The 18,799-nt window shown below is 41.7% G+C and overlaps 1 protein-coding gene across 5 annotated transcripts in view; it reads left to right on the top strand.

Annotated features, from left to right (window-relative positions):
• The window catches only part of LOC112564969 (calcitonin gene-related peptide type 1 receptor-like), a 64,255-nt gene extending 46,747 nt beyond the window's left edge, over window positions 1-17,508 (top strand). For 3 of the 5 annotated variants that reach the window (XM_025240150.1, XM_025240152.1, XM_025240153.1), the window contains 8 exons: window positions 824-980; window positions 1,800-1,950; window positions 4,804-4,864; window positions 5,290-5,356; window positions 5,879-5,961; window positions 6,419-6,554; window positions 9,302-9,343; window positions 15,219-17,508. In XM_025240150.1, the coding sequence (XP_025095935.1) occupies window positions 824-980; window positions 1,800-1,950; window positions 4,804-4,864; window positions 5,290-5,356; window positions 5,879-5,961; window positions 6,419-6,554; window positions 9,302-9,343; window positions 15,219-15,506 (985 nt within the window). In that variant the 3' untranslated portion in view covers window positions 15,507-17,508. Of the gene's footprint in view, window positions 1-823; window positions 981-1,799; window positions 1,951-4,803; window positions 4,865-5,289; window positions 5,357-5,878; window positions 5,962-6,418; window positions 6,555-9,301; window positions 9,344-10,078; window positions 10,159-15,218 lie in introns of all 5 variants that reach the window. The other 2 variants (XM_025240154.1, XM_025240155.1) reach the window with 2 other exon arrangements.
• The last annotated feature ends 1,291 nt before the right edge of the window (window positions 17,509-18,799 follow it).

The raw sequence follows: 18,799 nt of genomic DNA, 5'->3' as shown, positions 1-18,799 counted from the left end.
TTTGATTGAAAAGTATAGAGTTTTCTTCCACGTTTCCTTTGGGGTCTTCATCTCGAGATCCTCCTCATTCGACGGTAAGCGTTAGGGCCGTGGCCACGAGAAAGGGAGGAAATCCTTGCTATCTGTGTCGAGGGCGGCAGGCGGATGAATAATGGATGAAGACTGCACAGTCATGGATGATGCCACGTGCTTCAACGGCTGCCTGACCTTCCGCAGCATGGTCCGACCTTGTCAGTCAGTTCAGTCCAGTGTCGTATTGACCAGGCACGAGGCGCCATCTGCAGGACACCTTCAGCCCTGATAATACTGCTCTTCCCCTCCTCCTCCATGTTCTTATCCTTCTTCTTCTCATTCTTCTTCGTCTTCAACTTCTCCTTCTTCTCACGAGTAGTCGTGCTTCAAGGAAAGTGTCGAATCAGAATTAAAATACAGAGTTTAAGAACATACCAATCAGTTTTAATATTAAAGGTAACTGTATCCCTTATTCTCTTCCGTCTCTCTCTCTCCTTGTCTTTCTTCGTCAAACGCCTTCACGTGCTCAAACCTCTACGAATACCTAAGCTTATCATTACTTTATTTGCATGAATCCTAGCTGCTCATGTCTTCAGGAGTTCGATTCAAAACGTACCATCTAGAAAACAACAAAAAAACAACAACAACAAATGAAGAAAACAGCAAAAATAATTTTCCACAAAAAATCAAGTAAAAAAAACCCCAAAAAAACAAATTTCCTACAAAAAATCAAACAAAACAAACTCAAAAAAAATGCATGTACCGTATGAGATAAGGAGTCAAAGCCATCATCCAAATTTCTTGTCTGCAGATCCCTGCGGCGTCAACATCGCATCCGACTTCACATCAATTTCTTCGGGGCCCTCTTGCTATCTAACATCATGTCCATCCTCTGGGATGTCGTCGTAACTCACGACCGCATCACAAGCGACGCCAACGACTCTGTGCCTGTTATGAATGCTAATGGGGTGAGATTGTGGATTTTTTGTTTGTTTGTTTGTTTGTTTGTTTTTTGGTTTTTTGTGTTTTGGTTTGTTTTTTTTTTTTTTTTTTTTTGTTTTGTTTTGTTTTGGTTTGTTTTTTTTTTTTTGTTTTGTTTTTTTGTTTTGTTTTGTTTTGGGGTTTGTTTTGTTTTGTTTTGTTTTTTTGGGGGGTTTTGCATCGTTTTAAGAATGCCTTTATCTTGATTCAGTTATTACTGCAAAGCTATTTATAACCAATGAGGATATATTAAGGCAGGACAAATATTTTCTATTTTTATTTTGGGGGGATGGAGATGAGATGTGAAAAATGTTAAAGTAGCAAAAGAAGCAACCATACTCTAAACATTTAAAGTCTCAGACTTAAACCACACTAAGACGTATTCTATAATCAATAATATTTGAATAAATAAAAATAAATAAGTACTCACTCTCCATGTTATCATTTAAAACCGGAAATAGTTTTTATAGAGAAACAGGTCGGGACATATTTTTGTGTGATGTATTTTTTGGTTTTAGCTTAAATGTAGAAACAACATTTAAATTTCTTTTTGAAGAAGGGTTTATTTAAAGATAATATTTTACTTTCAAGATAGTTCTGTATCTTCACATTGAACTTGTAAACTCCTCGACATGTTGCATATAACTTTTTTTTCCTCTGTCGTCCGTCTGCTTCAGTGGATCTCACCAAGATCCATCAACTAGAAATCCCTCATTACTTCCAGCAGCGGTCGTCTGCTCGCGGCTAAGAGAGCTTTGATAGCTGAGGAACCTTTTCACTGATAATCTACTTACTGGTTCTTGCAGGTGGATTGTAAGCTCCTTGCCTTCCTGCGCCTGTATTTCAAGAGTACGACCTATGTGTGGATGTTTTGTGAGGGCTTCTACCTCCACAGACTCATCAGCAACGCGTTCAGACCTCCCAAATCCCTCGTTTTTCTCTACGCGTCTGGCTGGGGTAAGTCCCCCCGACTTCTGGAAATTGTCTGAGTTTTCTGTCTGGTAGGTACACACACTGTCTGTACACTTTTCATCCAGGATATGCTGTAGTACAAGGCTGGAGCTCACATAAGTATATACATACATTGTAAGTTTGAATTTTCACGAGAAAGGTCTTTGCTTGCGCAGCGAATCTTTCTTCTTTTATTCATCCTTCTTCATTACTTTTTTTTTCAAGAGGACATCGTGTGTAGTGTCTCGTTACAGGTAATTTTATAGCAGACATGATAATTATTGAGATTTACTAGAGTTTATTGTAGTAGGAGAATATTCTTCATCAGGCAGGATATGACTATCCTGTTGGAAACAAGATTTGTGAGTTAAAAATATTATAGCTGGAAGGATGTTTTTAGGATTAATTTGATAGGATGGACAGTAGCAAAGAATCCTGCAGTGGACAGGATATCCCAGGAGTAAAGTATCCTGCAGTATATCAGACAGTAGTGGACCATCCTGTCATCATCAGGACATCCTGCAGCAGGTCGTGCATCATGGATGCCCGTGGACACAGATCCCAGGCAAGGGGTTGACAGCGGGAGGAGGGCCTGACCTCACGAGACTGCCGAGTGGGTCAACGACGTACGTCATGCACGCGCCTGCTGCACGGCGGAGCGTTCGGGTTCGATTCCGCGATCTGTCGCACGGCATGGCGCATGCTCTCTCGAGACCCCCGCGGTCGCCATTCTTCCCAGGCTCGCGGAAAATGGCGACAGACAGCTCATTTCTCCTGACCTGATGAACCTTTTCGGTGATCGCAGCTTCCGCAGTGCGCTGAACCACAGCCGCCAGGTGGCGTCCCGTTGACGGTGACATCACGTCCGTGCGAGTAAGAGGTTCTCGTGCCCATGTGACCCATGGTTCCAGGCGGAGTAATGACCCCGGATCGGTCCCTCTTTGAAGTCAAATTTCCACAGCTCCGGTGCCCGACTGCTGACGGAGTAATATACTCTTCCCCACAAGCCCCTCACCACCTCACCTTGTTTTCTTCAGTCGCTCTGTTGATTGTTTACAGACAGTCGTTCATGCGCTGGTGCTGGACAGCTAGACATAGGAGCCATTTGATATTAGTAGACTTGACTATTAAGCTGATAGCTTATTCTAAGCCGCTGTCTCTTTTTTCTTTGTCTCATTTACTGTCTTCTGTCTCTACCTTCCATTTCAGCTTCTCAATATCTGCCTAATCTTCTCCTTCTCTCACTCTCTCTTTCTCATACACAGTTTCTCTCACTCTCTCTCTCTCACTGTCTCTTACACACTTTCTCATTTTCTCTCTCACTCTCTCGCACACTTTCTCTCTCACACTCTCTCTTTCTCTCTTACACTTTATCGCTCACTCTCTCATACACACTATCTCTCTCTCTCACACACACTCTCTCTCTCTCTCACAAACACTCTGTCTCTTTCTCACTCTCTCTCACACACACACTTTCTCTCTCTCTCTCACTCACACTCTCACACACGCACGCACACTCACACACACTGTCTCTATCTCTCTCACTGTCTCTCACACTCTCTCTCTCTCTCTCACACACACACACTGTCTCTCACTCTCTCACACACACTACTCTCTCTCTCACACACAACCACTCTGTCTCTTTCTCACTCTCTCTCACACACACACACTTTTCTCTCTCACACACACACTCTCACACACGCACGCACACGTCTCTATCTCTCTCACACACTGTCTCTCACTCTCTCTCACTGTCTCTCACTCTCTCTCACACACACACACTCTCTCTCCCCCTCACTCTCCCTCTCACACACAAACACTCTGTCTCTTTCTCACTCTCTCTCACACACACTTTCTCTCTCTCTCTCACACACACACACTCTCACACACGTACGCACACTCACACACACTGTCTCTATCTCTCTCATACACACTGTCTCTCACTCTCTCTCTCACACACTGTCTCTCACTCTCTCTCACACTCTCTCTCTCACACACACTGTCTCTCTCTCTCTCTCACACACACACACAGACTGTATATTTGATACAATGGAAGGAATGTGAGTACCTACAGTACTGAGCAAACAATACCGCATTGTCACGTGACTTTTTACATTGTCGCTGACTGTAGAAGAGCCACAGGTCGAGGGATCATCTCGTCTCTCATGATCATGTGATGCGACCTGCGAGACATTGGGAAATATTTTAAAAAACACACGGACTATTTTGTCTCCGAGAAGTGTCTGCAAATTTTAATGCCTCGATCTCACTGAATGTCACGGTAGTGAGGACAACATGTCGCCGACAACAGTCACAGAATATTCCAGAACAAACAAGTCTGTCTGTCTGTGTGTGGCAGGGAAGTGCACCCTCCTGGTATCCGTTGAAATCCCAGGATCCAGTATTGCGAAAGTGAGAGTGGGTGTTGCTTTTACATGCCATTGCCTCATGCCGGCTTCTTACCTATAGTCACAATTTATTTCTTTTCTAAACTTTGCCCATCCCTACCTCCTACACAAAAACCTTTTTCTTTCTTTCATTCTTTCTTTCTCTATCTCTGATATATATATATAATACTTTCAGGTCAAACAGTTTATACACCAGTGCTTTTTCTCTTTCTTTCTTTCTCTCTCTCATTTCGTCATTTATTCTTCGTTCATTCTAAAAAAATTTCGATTCGTCGGTTTTTTTTCTGTTTGTACTTCTTTACACTCTGAACTCGTCCTCATTGTCGTAACTCATTCATATCAATCTCTTATGGTTTTTATTTGTTATTTATCAAATGTCACATAAATCCTGGTGACATATCGTGCAAGAGGAAATAGAACAAGTATTTAAATCTTAAAACTTTGTTGGCAGGTGTTCCTCTCGTCTGCAGTGTCCTCTATGTCATCTTAAGAGTGATATACGCCAACGACGGGTATAATAACCATTTACCTCTATTTTTTAAAAAAACATTCTGTGACATAATTGTCTTTTTCTGCGTTCCCTCCGTTTCACGAAACGATGTACTAACATATCAGTGACGGAGGAAGATGTTCATCTTTTAGTGGAGGGTGGGATGACAGTGAGCGACGTTCACATTCTTGCTTTTTTTTAGGGGGAGGCTGCCTCCCTTGCCCCTCTGGTTCCTCCACTACTTATCTTTTGTTAATAGGATAAACAAAGTTAATTTGTGACAATCAGTCCCGGCTAAATAAGTTGTGCCCTCGGTTCAAAGAGAAGATTTTTCCCTGATGCTACTTTCTCTTCAATAAACTCACTGATGCTACTTTCATATCTAACAATCGTTTTCAATTAATTCAGAAGATGATCTGCTTCTCTTGTTTGTTTGTTTTTTTTCAGTTGCTGGGCCAAGAGTTTCGGGAACTTGGAGTGGATAATATACACACCTAATCTTTTGTGTCTCTTTGTAAGCGCTCTTAATTTCTAATGTCATAAAAATGTATTTGTTATCAGATGTAATTAATTATGATTTTCAAATGCTGGCTCCTCCCATTCTCTGAAATAATTTTTCATTTCATGGGACACTAAAGTACACAGGTTTAATCATGCACAAACACATGTTTATTATTCTTTCTTAACTAATTTTTCTGCCAATGGTCAGAGCTCAGTCCAAACCACCCCGGGTGGTCGCAGTTTCGTAGTCCGTCACATATTTTCTGTTTCGCTCGGTTTGTCGAGAGCAAAGGCAATGTAGTCGGGGAGTCCGTGTGATGTAAAGTTGACAACCCGTGTTAGTGCCAGCACTAAATATCATTATCACCACTTCACCGGCTAATCTTCGATTAAAAATGAATTATTGTTTTTAATTTCGGTCGGCTACCTGCCGTTGTCCATTCCTAGTAACGGTAACGACTAAGGTGTTAGCGGAGTACCATTGTCCACAAGTCCTCGGCGCTGTGTCATTCGTTTTTTTCTGTTTGGGTCACAGGTCAATCTTTTCTTCTTATGCAATATCCTGAGAGTATTGCTGACACAGCTGCAGACACATCCAAACGAGCCCAGCAACTTCAGGTAAATTACCTTTGCCAAGTTAGTGTTAAATGTGAGAGTGCGTGAGTTTGGATCAAAGGGTGGATACAGGTAGGCAGGTAGCACTGGGGGTAGACAAGATTGACGGACAGGTAAGTCATCCCCATGCACAATTCCTGTGCTGAAAATGTATGCAGTTTTATGTTCATTTCTGCATACATATATACATTAATTAAAATTCATGCATAGAACTTGCTGACAAAAAATAAAGAAAAAATAAGAAAAAAAGAATCCAATAAAAAAAATTAAAAATAAACATAGAAAAACAACAGAAAACAAAAAAAAAATGAAAAAAAAAAACAACAAAAATAAAGAAACACGATAAAAAAAATAAAAGGAAAAAGATTGAAAATTTTCCAGAAGAAATAAAAATAATCTCTATGCATAATTGATGTGACCATGACCTGTGATCTGTGAGTTATATTGTTGTTTACTGCAGGCGGGCGCTCAAAGCCACCTTCGTGTTGATCCCGTTGTTCGGCGCCCAGCTGTTCGTCACGGTGTATCGACTGCCCGCCGGTCAGCCTGGAGGAGCCGAGTACGAACAGTTCACTGCCTTCGTCACCAACTCCCAGGTATGGTCCCCAGCACGTCACTTCCGGTTGATTGGTTGGTTTAGTTTGGTAGGAAATTGCATGAAACTGGAGGCGATAAGGGGACAGGGGAGGGGTTCACCAGCACAAAAATAACCTGACTGCCATCATGGGAACAGCTTCACATCCTCAAGAAAGAAAAGGGAATGTGTGTGTAACAAAGGTTTGTTATCAACCATCTCAGCTTTCCGGAATCCCATTTTATTTATAGTATCTCAAATAAAAATATTGAAAATAAGACGGTTATACAGCTTCTTCGCATCACTATTTGATAAGACGATTGCACCAAGCAACTAGAGAAACCCCGTTTTGTGGACTTCGATAATCAGGCAAACACATTTTTTATTTTAATTTTTAAGAGATGTAACCAATACGTCAATGGCTACGTAGGGTTGGGCTAAGTTGAACAGGAAAAACACAAGATGGTTTCTCACGTTGAAATTTCTTTATTCAACTCTTTTCTCGGTTGCTGGCCTGCCTCCTCTCTCTCTCTCAAATCTCAACAACAGCATGCCAACCACTGTCCGCCCCGCTACTTATATTTCCCTACCTCGAACATTCTAGAATGTCGATCCCTCCATCCCCTGCCCCCCCCCTCGCCCTGTCTGGTCATTGTTTCCACCCAAGTTCTCAGGCGGGTGTAACAATAGACCAGTGGCCGGGGGGTGGGCAGTTCAAGGTCGGCTACCCTGAGCTCAACCAGCGTGGGAAAGGGCAGTGGTCGCGGGTGGACAGTTCACAGTTCAGCCAGCGTGGGAAATAGGACAGCGTCACTCGACGCTGACCTTACAACAACAATTACATACTCAGTACACTTCTAGAGTGCTACAGAGAATTCTTATAAAGCTGTGGTGTTCGAGTCTGGAGAACCAGACGATGATGAACCTCACTTCCAGGTTTGGAAAGTGTCATTAAACAGCTTATAAAAACTGTATTATGATCTCATTATTGTTTATTTTAATTGATTTATTTTTATTTATTAATCCACATTGCATTAATTAGTTATTAACTTAGTATAATTAAATTGAATACGTACTCGATTTTTTTGGACACTAAAGAAAAAGAATGCATAGAAGGAAAGACTTAAAGAAAATATTAATGAGAAAAATAAGTAGCAGTCGGAGGTCTTCAATATCTAAAGAACAACGGTCCAACGGTCATTAAAGTTAATCCTTTGTTTTTCTCGCCTTCCATTCAGTTAAGTGTAAGTCCAACCCTCGACTAAGATGACTGAGCTACCGTAGGTCCCCAGGCTCAACCCTGTCCTGACCTCATACTGTGCCCGAAAGGAAAGACAGAAATGTATTGGAGGGCTGAAACTCGTGGCTTCAAAATCCACTTTCTCACGAGCGGTCCTGTGTCGATGACCCCTCTCGTGGTTACCGAGGTCCGAGGTGTCCTGAGCAGGCTTTGTCTATGGTCACGTGTCATTCGTGGACCTCTCGTAGCCGGCCACCGACACATCCACTGCACGAACAAAGCTTCGAGGAGAGACGAGACGAACCTGAGATTGCATGTAATCAGACAGACCCCGGGACCAGACTGCCATCTTAGCTGTCAGACAAGGGCAGTGCCCCAGGCCCCCTGCAGCTCCCTTGCAGCTGTCCTTCCTGTGCACAAACAAAAGCGGTCTTCTGGCTGCAAATATTGGAGCTGTCTCTTCGTTGTGCACATTACAACGGTCTTTTGGCAGCTCTCTTTTTTAAAAGTACAAATGCTTTCTTTTTTGTTTTAAGTGGAAATTATCTGGTACAGCTATAGCAACTTCCGGTTGCAAGAACAGTTGCAGCTGCACGAGTGATGTAAGCTCGTTAATACACGAGCGAAGGAGAAGAAATGTTAACCGACTATTTGCTGAGCTTTCTACTGTACTGACCTGGAATGAGAGATTGTATCACAGCATGAAGGGCCATAAAAATGTGGGGGTGGGGAAAGATGTAAAGCGATGACTAAAAATGACGAGCGATGACATCTTTATGTTGCTCATGGAAGGGAAAACAGCAACAGCAGCTGGACTTGGAGGAGTCGATGGTTGCAGTGCCTTCTCTTGCTGGTGTTACTGGCGCGATCCCCCTCCCACTCGTAGGGAGGGCTTCCTTCCTATCAATACCTCATTGACCGACTCGGGTCTCAATCGGGTAGCTCTTACAAATCAAAGTAGCGGACTGGGAAGGGTGAGTTCGGTGTGTGTACAGGGGCTGGCTTGGACACTACGTGATCGCTACGTCACGTCTTTGAAGAGAGGTTTGTCCAGCTTCAATGCTGTTTCGGTTGTCCCCAGAAGTAAGTTTCACATACAACACAATTAGTTCTTAGGACGCTTCGTGAAACACCAGTAATTGGACCAGTGGGTACTCATGCGTATGCAAACACGGGAATCCCACAGTTTGTTCCCCTCTCACGAAGTCACGTGTGAAAATCCCACTCGTACATCCACTTCATCCTGGACCATAGAACCAGAGATACCATTTGTACCTCCGTTGCCCACCTCGGGTCAATACCAGCAGCCTTAATTAACAAATCCTCTAGATTATCACCGACCTCCTAGGTGTAACCCCGTTACTACTTACATGACCCAGAAACATTTCCGGTGAATAAATAACTATAGAAACCTTACCTTAACTTTATATATATACAAACACAAAGTGTTGGAGAAGTGGTAGTTGTTTGCAATAACGAGTTATTATCAATCTCTAATAATTTTAAATAAATTTATTATTCTGTTACAGGGATTTTTCGTTGCTCTCATCTTCTGCTTCTTCAACGGAGAGGTACGGCAACAGTCTAGTTTACAAAACACAATTCATCTCTTTGTTTTCTCGTGTTTAAGGATTTATATCCAGCTTATTGTATTTAACAGATTTAATTTTTTCCAAATAACACGCTAATTGACTGTAGCATGCCCGTTTCTTCAGTGTTTAGATGATACTGTAGAGTACATGCACTGTTGTAATGAACATTTATTTTGTTGTTACTCGATATTACAGACACCGATGTAGTGTAGTACATTGTAGCAGATATGCTTTGCCTGTCTTAGGATGTTGTACTTATTTATTACTCTTGGTTGTGGAGAGAAACACACTGCAGCAAGATCATGTTTTGTTTTTTTAATGAGCGATGTGTAGCTTTTGCAAAAATACTTATTTATATCTACTGGCCTGACTAGTGGTCGTCTTTAAGCTACTGTGCTTGTCTATTCTTTCATTTTCTAGCAAGTATTTATTCATTTCTGTATTTATGTATGTCTTTTGGGGGCCTTCTTAACAGTCATGACATCTGTTTCATCTGTTCGATAGTCTAAAAATGTTTTTAATTAAAGCATCTGCCTGTAGATAATGAAGATCACCATAGTGTTTTATTCAGACAATTTTTTTTCTATTTGACCTACCAAATTTTTTCTAAAGGCCCGAATTACTTTAAAATTTTATCACTTTTTTTTTTTTTTTTTTTTTTTTTTTTTTTTTTTTTTGTAAAGCAATCAGTTGAATGATGTGAACTTTTTTCAGATTTCCCGGAAAATGTGCAGAAGGCATTCTCGGGAAGACATTCAGTTTGTTAGTGTGAGAAGTATGTCTAGCATCTACAGGTACTATAGGTGCAATTCACTCGTCGCTTTGATAGTGGTGTTTATGTGAGGCTGCATCCACCACCTTGCATCCCTTGGCAACTTCTACATCCGACATCCCAGACTGCACTCTGTCTTTCTCTCTCTCTCTCTTCCCCCTCTACCCCAGCAACTCATTCAAACAATCTTTTCTGTGGTCAGTCGCTTTGATGTGGTGTGAAACGCACGTGTGTCGATGAACCACTCTCCTTAGCCTCGTATGCTGTGTCCCAGAGATGTGCTGCTCATCTTTGTCCATTCCCAGCCTCGCATGTGTCTTCACAAACTTGTTTCTTAGAGTAGCAGGGCTGCAGTGCAAAGTGTTTCATGGGTCACGTGATGCCTCAACATTGGCATAACTATTGTAGAGGAATTTCTTTTGTCATTTGTCACAAGAACTTTATTTTGACAAGATAATTATAATTTTGATATATTAAAAATAACAGCATTTGTTAAAGATACACTAAATGTGTTGGTAGAAAATTATTACAAACGTGAAAGAAATTACTCCAACCTAGACATGTTCTTGTAGAGGGACAATATGTAAACATCTTTAGGCTTTTTGGCGAGACTAGCAACATGCATCTCATACAGGGCAAAACAACAAAATTAGAAACTCAGAAGTCAGAAATTAAAATTAGAAATCCAGCGTTTTGAATGGAAACTATATTACCAGATTTTTTTTCAACTCACTAGCACTAATAGGATTCTTAAGATTATCCTTCGCCCATGTCTGTCTACTTCCCTCGGATATCATATTCCATATTAGCCGCATCTTATCCATCAAGCGGCTTTATGTAATCCCGAACACAATAGCATCTGTAGAAGGACTCACCAGGCTGCTTGTTCGCAGAGTCGGCCATGTTCAACTCCATATGTAAAAACACGACGAAACATTCCCAAATCTTCTCGAAGACCATCGAATATCCATGAATTCCATAAGTTTAAATTTTCTCCTGCCTCGGGAAGGTGTAAGGCTAACAAGATGCTGATGAGAAATTACGAACAAGCCATGAATATTAAAGGGCTCGGCAGGACAGACTGCAGGTCTCACCTACACAAGGATTTCCACAGAACAATATATCTGAACCTTTCAACTTCATCAACGAGTTTTCGTGTTTCTGAAGGTTCATTAGTCCTGCGCTCAGAACATTTGGAGTTCACGGTTTTCTCTATCTGGGAACCGTTCAGACCGGCTGTGCAGTTGTTCGATTCCTACCTCGGGCTTCGGCTTGAGAATGTTTTCTAACCCATTAAGGAATCGACGAGTGGTGTTTATCATTCCGATGGCATTTTTGTAGTGTCCTTAATGCCCAAAATGAATATGTTAAACACGAGAAACACAGCCAAAAATTTGGGAAGATTCTCTATGCTGAATGTATTTTTATCTGCTCAGGTCACCCTTAATTCATTTTTCTTTCAGGTTGAATTATTTTTCGAACAAACTAAAACACCAGTATAAGGCAGGGAAATTTCCGGATAAATATTTAGAGGAAGAAGAAATTAATTGGCAATACAACATAATGTCAGACAAACTGACCAGATGACAGAGATAGACATTCTGTATATAATGATATTTAATAGGTTAAAGATATATTTCCAAGCCATCGGTTTTTGGGTGTAAAGTGTCTTACAACGGTTGATTGTTTACTGGGTCCCTGCTACACTTGCTTGGCATGATGCATGTTTGTTGAGCTTTGGCAAAGAAAAGCTGCCATCCATATTCACATTTTCGTGATATCTGGTAACAGTGCTTTATGAGAGAACAATTAGTTTATTACTATGATGGCGCCCTCTTTCACGTCCTCTTCCTTCTTTTTTCTTTTGCTGCTGCTTCAAAAAAGTTTCCAGTACTCCCTGTCTCGGTCGTCTCTCAAAATGCCAACAATTAACTACTAGCAACAATAGATGCGCCTGGTAGTGGACTGAATAAAACATTCGTTTGTCACCACTGCAAAAAGAGACCTGGGTTCAGATCTCATCTCGGGACACCTGTTCGCGAAACATGCAATCGGGGTTTTTTTCTGGATACCCCGGTTTCCTTCCCCTTTCCTCTTTCCTCATAGTGTAAAATCATACCTCGGTGGAAGCACTTTCCCACAAAAGCAACCAACCAACTCTGGGCTGTTTTATTTCCAGTCAGTTGATCAGTATCTATTTTTTGAAAATGGCTTGGTGATACTTTTCTCATATGACTGTCATCTGTCACTTTTATCTTGTGAGAATTTGTTGCAGATCTTCCTTGGAGCAGTAGAAAAAGTTTTCACTTCTTGTGCGCCCCACCTACACCACATATGGATAGTTCTGCGCATGCGTGTACTTGCCGGAAGCCGTGCACACAATCCCAACGGTTTTCACGCCGCAAGAGAGAGAGATGGCTGTCCTTTTCCGAAAACTTCCATGTTTAAAAGGAAAACTCAAGTAAAATATATAATCGGGCTTAAATTATAGTCAAAGACTCACCTTCGCATCAAATTTTCGGCTTCAAACGAACTGTTTACTTACAACCGTGTCTACAACACAAAAGTGCATCCGCTTTTAATGATGGTGACGATGGCATATAATTCATAGGGTAACCAAAAAAAGGAAACACAAATTAGTTTATACAGCTGTCCATTTACTATAAGACTTTTTCAGACAATGTTTTATCTTACTTTTTATGAGTTGACAACATATTTGCATCTGCACTAATGTTTGAAATCACAGAGGTTACAGCGGCCTCTGGCAAGACAAGTAGACATCTACATCCTTACATACTTGTACTAATTCTTTCTGCCGAAACTCGAGTCAGACATGTCTGTCAGTCGTGTTAGGACTGTCAGTACATCAAGAAACTGCTTTCACCGGCTTGTAGGTCGACTTTAGAGGGAAAAGCTTCTTATCTAAAGATAGCTCCTCAATGTAGTCGAAAGAAGAGAAACTTTGCTTTTTTAGGCTTGTAATGGAATGAGCTACATTGTGACATCAGTTTCCCTATGACGTCAGTCTCCTTATGACGTCACACACACAGGAAGTGTCTGAGGTCATTGCGAAGATTTGACGTCATTTTATTCGTATGACGCACTCTGTGTGTAAGGCTTGTAAGGCTCTGTCTGTCGGAAACTGATGAAAAGACAATTTTGAATCTTTTCCATCTTTTCGTGGCAATCGGGTGCAGCACATTCTCGAGGCATGGTTGTCACTATGGAAACCACACGTCATAGGGTCACGTGACGGAGAACGAGACTTCGTGGAAGCAAAAAAAAGAGTCCCGTGTAATTTCTCTTATTAAACACAACATTCTACTAAAAACCTTCAACGTTTTCCACATGAACACACATATAAATAGACGAGATTCAAATGTATCCTACTCTTTACACCATTCTAAGCAGTTTTATTTTGCCTTTAGAATCCCTTTAATTTTTCTCAATGGACTAAGCCCACTGCAAGATACTTTTTTCGAAATTCCAAGAGAATAACCTTCCTTTATACTAGAGAGGAAAAAAAACCGACACACATCACATTAAACAGAAACATGTCTAATCGGTGGCATCCTCAACATGTCTAAAATACACCTAACATAGTCACTATTCTCCCATTGGCTGTATTAGTGTACAACACTGACGTCAGTTCCTTTGATCTCTCTCTCTCTCTCTGTACACAGTGATGTTTGTATCTCCACAACAAGTGAGGAAAGCGACATTATCCAGATCAGGTCTCACTTCTCTAGTTTTATAGTTCTGAAAAAAAAAGTTTGTTCTCATAAATGGAAATCGACATTAACCGCACGTTCAGCTTCGCGGAATTTCCTGGAAAATAAATGTCTCGGCTGACAAATGTGGCTGCTTCCCCGAGAACATCCTTCTTCTGCAGCGCATGCGCAGAGGAGGTCAACCGCTTGTCCACCGTATCTAGTGGCTGTTACTTGTCGTTACCTACCCCAACATCCCACCCCACCTTCATGAGAACTGCACGTGCAATTAGGGGCCAACAGCCCTCCACTGCATTGAGCCATGGAGAGGTCACGTGGAGAAGTTTATCTTCCCTGTTCTCCTCCATGTACGTGGCATAAACCAACCCATTTGTTCTGATTATTTGCCGCGGGTTTTTTTTTTTCTAGAATGTTCATTTCCGTTTTCCTGCGACTGGAGTAAATATTTGGTACACAACTTTCATCTGTCTTGTGCGCTCTTGACCAGAAGTAAGTAATGTATGCTCTGAAACCTGGCAGCGGAGGAAAACTTGCCGGACACCGGTAATTAGTCTTGTTACTGGAGACTGATATCCGTGCAAAGCGATGTTGTGACCTTTGATATGTTTTTCCAGCAATAAAGAAGATTTGTTGCTGCCCTTTGTCTGCTGCTGGTATCTGGAACTTCCTTTCTCATCCCGACCAGAGCTTAAAGCTTCGTTTCAAAATACATTTCTGATTCTCTGTCGTTGTCCATGGAGCCGCTCTCTGAAATTTGTGCCTCATCGGTGCATCTGTTATCTTCCTTCTGCTTGTGTATTGCTGCACGCTATATAGCATGATTGCATTGTTATTATTATTGTTGTTGTTATTATTATTGTGGCTGCTAATAAAAATGCTTCCTTGCAGCCGTTGTAATCAAACAAATAAGCAATGAATACGTTTTCTACTGTTTCTAAGTTTTGCATCAGTGATAGTGTGGCACACCTTTAAATTAATTTTAATACAGGGTAGATATAACATTGAGAGGACAAAAAGATGCTTAACGAGTGCAAGAGAACTGCCTTTATAGATGTCACAGTAGTAACCTCGAGTAAATTCTTGGGGCTTAATGAAGGCGATGACAATAGCTCTACTGAGAGCAACACCAATAACATCACATTGCTGAGCTGAGTGTAGTTGATCGAGTGCTTGGTCGACATTGGAGCCAAGTGTTGATCATCCGCCTTTCATTTCCATTCTTGGTGACAGCTCTGTCTCCCTCTTCCCTTTGTCGATAGTATTTGAATTGCACATGAGGGCTTTACTGCCAAGATTCTGCTTTTTTCGGAATGCATTGCGTCCTCAATGTCCTTTCTTTTTCCTTGCGCAGGTCATCGCGCAGATGAAACGCACGTGCGCGAGGCTGAACATATTGCGTGTGGGGACCGAGACGTCACGCGCCAACACGTACGCCACCAGCGTGCACAACCGTGACGACTCGCACGAGTCGGAGAACGGCGGCAACCACCTGGGCATGCTCCACAACCACCACGACGGCAGCGGCGGTACCAAGAGCATCAACGGCAAGCGCTACAGCGCCATGGAAACGGCGGACCGGAAACACTCTTACATCCCCATGCAGACACGCAAGGTCAAGGGCGACCACACGTCGGTGTGAAGGGCGAGGGTCAAGGACGCCGGTGGGTCACAAGTTTGAAGACATGGGATTTTTTGTGAAGAGATTTGGGGCTGCGGAACCCTCTTGTGCCAGAGATCGATACCGGGTGAAGTTACAGAGCTTTTTTTCACGTGTCGTGGCAGTTTGTGATGTGAGCGGGATGCTGTAGTACCGGACATCAGTGTTTTCCTCTCATTGTTAAATGGCGCCGAGTATTTTGAATGGCCTACAAAGGAATGTAGAGACTGTGGTTTGTTGAGGCTTTGGTCGTACATCATCAGGCAGGTGATGCTAAGTATGATGTCGGCTCTCCAAGGATGTTTGAGTACATTTTTGTCCGGTTTTCTGTGCGGAGTTCAGCAAAGTCAAGCCCACCCACGAATTGTCAAGGATTTTTACCGAGACCTATAGTTTTCTACTCTTTCATTGCCTTGCCAGTCGACAGAAATTTAAAAAAAAATAAAAAAAAATAAACTGTACACGGACTTTGATCACAAGCCAAAACGGGGACAATGATGTCTTTTACACAAAAGACAATTGGGATCAGAGATGAGAAACTAAACGTCCACAAGAGTGTATTTTTTCTTAATGACTGAGATCACCTTGGTACAAAATATCTAGGTGAGTGCCACACTTCACCCAACAACAACAAACACATATACACACACCTCTTTATCGAGATACCAATCTACAAACATAACCATACACAGAGGTAAAAATACTACCGGTAATAATGTAATGGATACTCTTACACTGTGAAGACTACAGCCACTGGAAGAGGTGGACCCTAACTTGTACTCGTGAACTCTCGTGATGTCACGAGTTTAACCTCGGGTGAGCCTTTAATTTGAGTTCATGTTGCGTCCAAGGCGAACTGAGGACAGGTATGACTATTTGCTTGTTGTCACCTGATCTTTCCGTGACAGTGTTACCGATGCTTGTGTGGAGGTCGCATTCCTTAGCAAAAATCATTTCCAGACATATTTTTTCACACATTGTAGTGTAGACTTGTGCATTGTGGAAGCGTGTGTGAAGAAAAGTTTACATACCGATACATCAGACGCTTGAGTGCACTAAGGTTGGGCTGTCCTCAAACCAGTGTTTGCACCTGTGGACTGATTAAAGGTGTGCATACCCTCGTAGATGAAACACTGCTTTAGTGTCTCTAGCTCAGTGTCCACCTCCCTGTTTACACGGGTTGGCCATGTTTGTCATGGTGTTTGTGTCCAACACAGGTATTGTTACTTTCTTCCCAAATGACACGTTTCCTTTCTGTCACAACTATCATTAACGATAGAAAACTGAATTTGGTGTATTAGTATGTGCATGTGTATGCTTGCATGAGTATGTGCATGTATGTATGTGTGTGTGTGAGACTGTTAACGATGTTACAGCCTTGTTTACCGTGATGTGTTGATGTAAACGGCGGTCGTTTATACGACGAAGAATTGTTTTATGGTGTTAATTGTTGTCCAATCTTTTTGTGTTACATAATATTATTGAAATATGTTTGTTACTTGATGATAAGAGAGTTTTTTCGGTATTAAAAAATCCACGGTCTTCAGTGAGATGTTCTCCCGACAACCATGGAATGTTTCTTCAAATATCTTCTTTCTTGATTCACTTCAGTGTTCAATTGTCATTACATTATTTGTTCAAAGACTTGTCGATAAAAAAAAGTGTGATAAAGGATAAACAATGAGTTGTATATGTAAGTACACCGGTGGATTTTTCTATGGACATTATGTGAAAGGAAAAGAGACTATCACGGAGGATACGCGGCTGGTTTGCCTGTGGTCTGAAATCTTTGGAGGTGAGCTGGACTGGCCACAACATGTGGTTTAGTTTATATTTACACAGATCAAAGCGATGTTCTCTTCACTGCTTTGTTTTGCTCAAGCTATGTTTTCTTTTCTTTTTGCTCTTACCCTGGAAATGCTGGATGCTTCCCAAGAATCCTTCGCTGTTAGAGGATCTCAATAAACAGATTGCACGAACACCTGACCACCTGAGTGGCACCTTGGTGTGTGTTGACTTTTGCGCTTTGTGTGTGTGTGTGTGAGTATGTGTGTGTGTTTGTGTGTGTGTGTGAGTGAGTGAGTGGGGGGAATGTCTAGAAAAAGGAAATCTTGTTTAAAAGGTATAACTTTCTTTTTATCGGCGATTAGAAACCTAAGAGGACTTTTCGGTCTTTTCTTCATCGTTACAAGTCGTCCATGTTGTGACCATCTTCATGCTTACATCCTTTCTTTCTTTCTGTTCCTTTTTTCCTGTTTCTTTCTTGTCTCCTGTAATGCTACTTTCACACAAGCAAACCTCTCAAATAAATTTACAGAAGCACATCGAATTAAAAATCTTGTGTCACCCGAAATGAACAATAGTATTGACATTTTTGTAAGAGTCAAATATCCCAATTTGCTTCTTTAACCTTTAGGTTTTACATCTCTTTCATCAGATAATGATCGACATATTTCTCAAAAATAATAAGAAACCGTACTTTTGTTATTGACTGGCATGCTTCCTTTACATTTCTTTTCTCAGTGTAACAGCTCTGTAGAGAATGGGATTTGACAATTTATGGCGAATGAAGAAAAATCCTGCGCGCGCTAAAAGAACGAGTGACATTGAGACCGAAGACCAGCTGCTCGTGATGGGAAATCAAAGAGAACCTAGGTGTTCCGGAAGATATTTCCTGGTGTGGTTTACTGGCACTGACACCATCAAGGAGCAGTGTTTAGCTTGTTTCTCTCTCCCTTGTGTGTAATTGGAAGAAATGCAGGCTGGGATGTGTCAGCGCAGAGAGTGGTCGATCTACATCAGTGGTCGGACAACTCGACCAGCGAGTCACAGAATGGACGAGCACAGCTGACAGAGACCAGAGACAGACACTTTTCGTGGAGACAACGAATTACAGACACATAACACTTTGACGAGCCCCAGCATATAAAGGTGAAGGAAAGTGGAAATTGTTGATCTTCAGTTATAGTTATGGAAAACACACCCACCCCTTATAAACCACTCACACACCACACACACCACTCATACCCAACACACCTACCACATACGCATCACTCATAACAGACACACACCACTTATAGACCACTCAAACACCACACATATACCACTCATGCACCAGTCACACAGGAAACAGTATAAGATCGTTTACAACTCATTAAACTACACATCACCCACACACGAGACAAAAACACACCTACTACAACTTATTATAAGGGTAGTAACAAAGATCTTTTAACTTCTAGTGTTTCTAATATCCATGACCGTGCTTTGTATTT

This window comes from Pomacea canaliculata, linkage group LG5 (genome assembly GCF_003073045.1).
Source record: "Pomacea canaliculata isolate SZHN2017 linkage group LG5, ASM307304v1, whole genome shotgun sequence".
Taxonomy (NCBI): Eukaryota; Metazoa; Mollusca; class Gastropoda; order Architaenioglossa; family Ampullariidae; genus Pomacea; species Pomacea canaliculata.
This window is presented reverse-complemented; position numbering and strand designations above follow the sequence as displayed.